Source organism: Histomonas meleagridis, assembly GCF_020186115.1.
Source record: "Histomonas meleagridis strain 2922-C6/04-10x chromosome Unknown scaffold_61, whole genome shotgun sequence".
NCBI classification, from domain to species: domain Eukaryota; phylum Parabasalia; order Tritrichomonadida; family Dientamoebidae; genus Histomonas; species Histomonas meleagridis.
The window spans coordinates 1,202,193-1,210,364 of NW_027150931.1; the positions used below are offsets into that span (position 1 = coordinate 1,202,193).

At 26.6% G+C, this 8,172-nt stretch overlaps 2 protein-coding genes across 2 annotated transcripts; both read left to right on the plus strand.

The window, feature by feature from the left end:
* Window positions 1-3,629: 3,629 nt before the first annotated feature.
* GO595_010420 (Beige/BEACH domain containing protein) lies at window positions 3,630-3,950 on the plus strand (the record flags this gene model as incomplete). The annotated part of the gene is made up of 1 exon (XM_067913097.1): window positions 3,630-3,950. The coding sequence occupies one exon, from the start codon at window positions 3,630-3,632 to the stop codon at window positions 3,948-3,950; it is 321 nt and encodes a 106-aa protein (XP_067769158.1).
* Window positions 3,951-6,011: 2,061 nt separating this feature from the next.
* On the plus strand, window positions 6,012-6,875 carry GO595_010421 (uncharacterized protein; the record flags this gene model as incomplete). Its single annotated transcript, XM_067913098.1, has 1 exon — window positions 6,012-6,875. One exon carries the CDS (start codon window positions 6,012-6,014, stop codon window positions 6,873-6,875), a length of 864 nt encoding a protein of 287 aa, XP_067769159.1.
* Window positions 6,876-8,172: the final 1,297 nt, after the last annotated feature.

An 8,172-nucleotide genomic window follows, 5' to 3' on the forward strand; every position in this document is an offset into this window, starting at 1 on the left:
TATGTTTAACTATTTCAATTATTATTAATTCACATAATTTTGGTTATTTTAATGATTTTTCATTAGAAAATCGTATGGATATAATATTACATCAAATAATGCCTAAATATGTAACTAAAAAATTATTAAATAATTTAATTGATCTTACAAATATTTATCCTTCTGTATTTCCTTTATGTTCATGGGTAGCATTAAACATTGGTGAAAATGGAATTTATAAATTACTTCAAAACATTAAAATTAATGAAAATATTTCAAATAATAAATATTGGGCAATTTATAGTGTTGTAGCATTATATAAATCAAATTATAAACTTCAAAATAAACTTTCGAAATTCTTAATCAAATGTTCAATTAATAATAAAGAAAATATTTATATTCTTTTCTCTACAATTGAAATTGTAGGTCGAGCATTAAATAAAGATTCTGATATTATAAAACGTATAATTATAACTAAATTTAGTAAAATGATTTTGAAAAATAACGATTTAAATGATAAAATTGATTTATATATGGAATTAATATATCATTATTTATTCTTTAGAATTAAATATGATGGAAATGCATTAGAAAAAGCTTTTAATAATAGTATATTTTATAAAAGTAATAAAACACATTCAAGAAGAAAAAGAAATTGTCCTTCTTCACCTTCTTCACCAAAACGTAAAACACGTCGTTCAAGACATTCAATACGTTCTGATTCGATATTATTTAATAATGAAGAAGAAATATATTCATCACAACTTGCTGAAAAGGCACTTGAATCATTAAATCCGACTATGCCAATTCATCCAAATAAAAAATCATTTCGACCACGAAGAAGTTCATTTTTAATATTAGGTATAGATAATACCAAAAATGAAAATGATATACCAAAATCACCAGAAAAAATTGTTGTTACATTATCACCATCAGATTTTGATGAAAAGATAAAAATAATTTCATTAGAAGAATTTAATTATCATTTTGGAATTAAAATGAATGAAAATGGTTATTGGGATGAAGAAGAATTAGCTATACAAACAATTGAAATTTTTAAAAAGAATCCGAATCCTAAATATAATACTTTAATGATATTAATTTCATCATATTTACTTCATACAAATTATAGCAAAGTTAATGAAATTATTCCATTATTAAATAATAAAACTTCTTCTTCAAATTTATTAGATCATCATTTAAGAATGAAAGGTTATCCACGATTTATTAAAACGTCAATTAATGAAAGTGAATTATTATTAATTAAATATCTTAATACGAAATATAAATTCGAATCTAATGAATTAACTATTGGACCTTTACGATTTTTAAAGCATTTTATTACATTTTTAAATATAAATTCGAATAAAGCATATGAAATATTCGAAATGATTAATGATGGAATTGTTTTATTATCAACAAATTTAATTGCTGATTTCATTGATAATAATGAACAACAAAAGAATCAAAATTCTAAACTTTGGAATAGTTGTTGGAATAGTTTTACATCTAATAAAGCTCCATGGCATTTATCATTATCTAAATCATATATTAAACAAATCCATATGAAACGAGATCCAATTTTATGTAATTTATTATATCCAATGAAATTAAAATTAAATAAACATTTTAATGATCATATGGATGCATCAATACTTAGAGATGTAGGATGTAAGAATGATGCTGATAAATTATATGAAAAGTATAAAAAAGAATTAGAAATTAAATATAAAGAAAATGCGCCAACACAATTACTTGAATTATTTGAAAATGAACAACAACAAAACCAAAATGAAATTCAACAACAAAATTTAATTAATGTTTCAAGATGTATTATTGAAATTCCTTGTGAAATAATTACTGTTAAAAAGAATATAAAATCAATTTTCACATTATTAAACAATTCCATTATAATATCAAAAGAAAATAATAATAAAATAATTTTAATTAAATTAAATAAAATTAAATATATCTATTTAAGAACTAGATTTCATAGACAAACAGCAATCGAAATATTTTTATATAATGGAGAAACATATTTTATTAATTTTTATGATGTAAATTCATTATCAATATTACGTTCGATTTCATCATTACAAATTCATGGATTAATACTTCAAAACAAATCATTTAAGTCATATTTCTCTGAAACTAATTATACATATGAATGGAAAAACAGAAAAATTTCGAATTTCGAATATTTAATGAAGTTAAATATATATAGTGGAAGAAGTTTTAATGATACATCACAATATCCTTTAATGCCATTAATACTAACTAATTATGATTCGGAAGTTTTAGATTTAAATAATATAAATAATTTTAGAGATTTAAGTAAACCAATTGGCGCACAAACTCAAAAACGATTAAATGAACTTAAAGAAAGAATTAATGAAGATAATGATATTAAACATTTATATAATAGTGGTTCGATTAACTCATTAAATGTTTATTTATATTTATTAAGATTGGAACCTTTTACTTCATTACATATTGATATGCAAAGTGGTAAATTCGATCATTCTTCAAGATTATTTACTTCGATTAAGAAAGCATTTAAACTTTCATTTAATAACTCAAATGATTATTTAGAATTAATTCCGGAATTTTATTTCTTACCTGAATTTTTAATTAATAAAGATAAATTCGATTTGGGTTCGATAAATAATAAAAAAGTTAATGACGTAAAACTTCCGAAATGGGCTAAAACTCCATATGATTATATTTATTTACATAGAAAGGCTTTAGAAAGTGATTATGTTTCAAGCAATATTAATAATTGGATTGATTTAATTTGGGGCTATAAACAAAATGGTGAAAATGCTATTAAAGCAGATAATACTTTTTTGCCTGAAATGTATCAAAACATTTGGAATGAAAAAACGTTAAGCGATCCAATGCAACGATCACAAATTGAAGCAATTCAATTACACGTCGGCCAAGTACCTCCTCAATTATTTGACAGCCCACATCCGATACGGAATTCAAAGAGTTTTAATCCACCTGCCATATCGGAAACTTTTTCAGTTGCCTTAACGGACTCTCCATTTACATTTATAACATTTAAAGAAATTAATAATAATTTAATTAAATTTATAATTATTAATAATAATGGGACCACAAATATAACTTCATTAAATCTTAAATCAATCCAATTTAATCAACAAAAAGATATAATTAAAAAGAATCGAATTCTACCAAAACCAAAATATAAATTAACGAAAAACAAAAATTTAATTACAAAGCCAACAAATGATTATATAATAATTACAGGACACGATCCAACAGAACTTTATAAAATTAAATACTCAACAAATCGTTGTGAATTAATTCATCAAAATCGCGACAAAATTTCATTCATCTGTTCCGACAATGAATGGATTGCGATATCATCAAAGACTTCTTCAAGTATATCACTATATAAAAACGAGCAATTCTTAAAGCCTTCATTTACAATACCGACATTTACATCGATAGTTAAATGTATGTCATTAAGTTCTTCGTTTAATACAATCGTTTGCGGTACCAATGATTGTTCGTTATTAATTTGTTCATTAACTGAAAAAAGTATTTTACGTATTAATGAACTTAATAATTGGAAACCAAATAAATTATTGATCACATCCAAATGGGGCTTCATAATTGTTTATATGACAAAAATCGTTGACGGAAATGTTAAAAAGGCTTTGGCACTGTATAATATAAATGGCGATTTCATTAGAATGAAAGAATTGGAATTCGGAGTTTGCGAATGGAATTGCTTCGCTTCAAACGACGGATTCGACTTCGTTGTGTTGTGTAATGAAATCGGAGAATGTTTCGTGTTCGAGGCGTTCTTCCTTGAGTTGAATGAGAAGGTTGTGAAAGTCGATTCAGATGTGTGCGACGTAAATGTGTTAATGGAATCTGCGGTGGTGGCAGTGACACTGAAGAACGGAAATCTTTTGTTTGCTCCAATTGAATTGGAGTAATGCGATATAAATATCGTGTAAATAAATAAAAGAATATCTCTATGGTGTATTTAATACTATACAATATGAAATAAAGTTTTTAGGGAATAGAATGTGATTTTGTGTATGAAAAATTGCAGATTTCAGGGAAGACAACTATTTCTAAAAAATTACATTATGGTCATTTAATTTGTCCAATGATTTTTGGCACTTACAGTACATAATACTACAATATTCCTTTGTATAACAATGTGAGTTTTTTTTAAAAAATTAATGTTTTTAAGTTTTAAAAAATAAAACCAAAATTTAAAAATTAATAACAATTTACTTATTTCGAAACTCCTTTATCACCATAATACTCAAAACAATAATAATTATCGCCAGCAGCAAATTTCCTTTTTTCATATCTCGCAATCTTTTTCTCACGTTTACAAATTCTTTTCTAATTTTCATATTTTCGTCACTTATTTCTCTTATTACGTTACAACTTTCGATTAATTTTTCATTTGTTTTATCTTTACTATCCAGCGCATATTCCAATGCCTCTTCAACAGCATATGTTTTGTCCAATGCGCTTTTGATATTATTTTTCAACTCAGAAATTTTTACAATTTTTTCATTCAGCGATTTTTCTGCCTCGTTAATAATCCACAAAGGGATTTCGCTCCGATCAAAAACACAACTCAAAACATGATTTAATAAATCGCATATTTGATTGTTATTACTATTCGAAGAAGTTATTTTCATTTTATTTTTGCACAATGGTTTCTCAGGATTAATGATTTTGATGTCGCTCATTCTACACAGCGCAAAAAAGTCTACGCCGCTTGTGAATATGCTTGCGTAGATATTACGTAATGTGTACATATCACAAAAACCCGAAATTACATTATTCACTTTTTGATAATTTGAAATGCCATTAAATAACGTTTCGCGGAAATTGGTTTTAAGCGATGAAATATGGCCAAGTTTGTTGAGGGACTCATGAACAAAGTAAATGGATCGTTGAAGACATGAAAATGATTCATAATCAATGATGTCAGATGGAATATTGCGATTCGGAAAACATGTTGTGTGATATCGAATTATGGCATACTTGAGTTCAGAAAAGGCAAAGAAGCGATTGGAAGTGAAGGAGTCATTGTTACGTTTGATTTCGTTAATAAAACGATCAGATAAATTTCTTGATTCTTGAAGTGAGAGAATTTCATCAGAGTTCCGAGGAGTAGCAAAACCAAAAAATTCAAGAGCAAAAAGAATTTCGGAAAATAATGATGAAAGCGCATATTCAAGTGGATATGTATTTGGAAATTTGTAAGTAGAATAAAATAATTCTTTCATTGACTCAAAATATACATCTTGTGAAAAAGTAATTTGAGTAAGAGAGGGAATAATGTTAAGGCGATAAAATGCTGATATTTCATGAAAACGTAATGAACATCTACTCCAATTATTATCTGGAATTGCAACGCACGGATGATTTCGCTCATGTTCAAGGAACCTTTCTATTGGCACATAAAAAACGTTATCTAACGAAATTTCGAAAATTCGAGAAACACTCTGAAAATTATCTGCTAAGCTGACTTTATATAAAAACGAAGAAGAGTCTTCCGATTTTGTACATAATATTATATAATGCGATGTTATCGTATCAAGTTTATCAATTTGTGCCCAAAGCTGATAATTTGGTACTGTATCAGGAATTGAAGACAAGTAATTAGCATTTCCTGCAAAGTAAAATGGATTTTTGCTTTCATATTCAGGTACATAAAAAATGGTTTGGTTCATCTTGTTTTCAATTACAAAAGTTTATTCAACTTTTTGAATACTTTATGATTTATCACACTTTTTTAATTCACAAACAAAAGACGAGAAGTAAAACACCATATGGCTTCATTCGAACGATTACACCATGAATTCCTTCTGTAAAAAAACCAAAAAACAAACATTGCACATCGTTTTTTGCAAGCATCATTCTTAATTTGAATTTCTGCCACGAAAAAACATGTTTTCATAGTGACACTTTTAATTCAATCACAATAACTGAGTAAAGCTTTGAAAAAAACGTTTTGACATCACAAAATGGAAAAGCTTTTGCGCCGTGTTGAAGAAATAGGAAAAGCAACCGGAAATAAAGATAACCAACAAAACCAAAATCAAAACAACAAAAAGGTTGATAAATTTACTCGAAAAAAGCGAGAAATTAATCTTCTCATTCGTGAAATTCGAAATGATATCGCCGAAAGAGATCGTTACGCTTCTGCTCGTGGTACCCGTGATGACAAGCAAGAAATTATTCGTCAATCAACATTAATCAGAACTAAAATTCAAAATGCAAAAGAAGAATCAAAAGCAATTCGTGATCTAGTAATCAAAGAAGAAGCAAAGTTTTCCAAAAAAGGCAAAGAATGTCCAAATATTGAGAACCGTTATAAGATGTGTGATTTAATTGATGCCCATATTGAAGAATGTGAACGCTGGTTCAAAGGCCTTTCCTTTGTCAGTCAAAAAAGTGATCCTCTCAAGTCTGCTCTTCTTAAAGGTTCTAACTTTTCCACAAATATAAATCCAGAATTAGTTACGTTTGTTCCACAAGATCCAACGCAAACAGAACTTGAAGAAATCGATGGAATTGATGAGTGGCAAATGCAGATCAATGAGAACGAACAAGCAATTGATGAAAAACTTGATCAAGTTCTCGAAGGTACTGAAGTCTTAAAGCATCTTGCGAAAACAATGCACGACGAGTACCAAATACTGAGCGTGATGACTGACGACGTCGATAAACAAATGGACAAAACGCAGGAAAATTTGGATGATGCAAATAGTCGATTGGAAAAGACAAAAGATGCATTAGGGACGAAGTCTGGCTGCTGCATGGATGTGTTTTTGGTGATATTATTGATATGTTGCGTTGGATTCATTCTGTGGAAATATGTGTTTTGAAGTAAATACGTTTTTAATAACATTTGCACAAATTTAAATTAAGTAAATATTATTTTTCAGCTTATATTGATATCAAAGAAAAAATTGAAATTTAAATTATTTTGTCTTAAAAAGCAAATGAGTGAGATTTTACTTTTTACGCAAACGCAACTGTGTAAAAACTTCAATATTATGTGTTAATAATATTGTATTAATGAGATACTTTAGATGTTTATGTTCTTCTTTGCTTTGTTGTGTTGTGATTTCTTTTTGACCAATTGGAAAGTTATCAAATATTTTACTGATTATTATATCTGTGTCTTGTAATAATATTTGGGCGTATTGAATATTTGGATGACTTTTGATTCGAGGATTTTAATTTGATGGGGTGAACAAGGATTTTGATCACATTCATCAATTGGGGTTTCTTTGGATATGTTAACATATGTTAATTTCTCCAAATGTTTCATTTTGATATAAATCGGATGTCATAACAGATATATTTTTAAAATTATCAAAAGAATATACCTTAGCCTTAGTTAGCCGAGTAAACAGGTTTTCTTAAATTAATTTACAAGTATACCCGAAGTACAATAGTACTTAAATGAGTTTTTAAATATTTCAAAAGAATAGAAAGAAAGAAAATTAAAAAAAAATAATAAATTCAATAAGAAATTTTATAAAAAATTTTTGTATAATCATAATATTTTGATGCAAGAAAAGCATGAAAAAATATTGAAATAACAATTAAATGATATTTCTTTTATTACTTATTTCTTCAAGTAATTTTACGATTTCTATATAACCTTTATGAGATGCTTTCATAAGTGCTGTATCAAACAACCCAAATAATTGCCAAATATTATATTGAAACAGTAAATTATTAAAATAAATTTTAAATAAAACAAATGTCTATCTTTAGCATTAATATCAATTTCTTCTTGTTCGAGAAGTAATTTAACTATTTCGGTATGGCCATTTATAGATGCAAACATAAGTGCTGTCCAAAATAATTTAAATAATTACCAAATATTATATTGAAATATCGAATTATTAAAATAAATTTTAAATAAAACAAATGTATATCTTTAGCATTAATATCAATTCCTTTTTGTTCAAGAAGTAACTGAACTATTTCTGTAAAACCTCTAAAAGATGCCCATATAAGCGCAGTATAAAATAATATGAACATATTCCAAATTCTATTTTTCAATATGAAACTATCAAAATTAATATCAAATAAAACAAATAAATATTTTTAGCATTAATATCAATTTCTTCTTGTTCAAGAAGTAACTGAACTATTTCTGTAAAACCT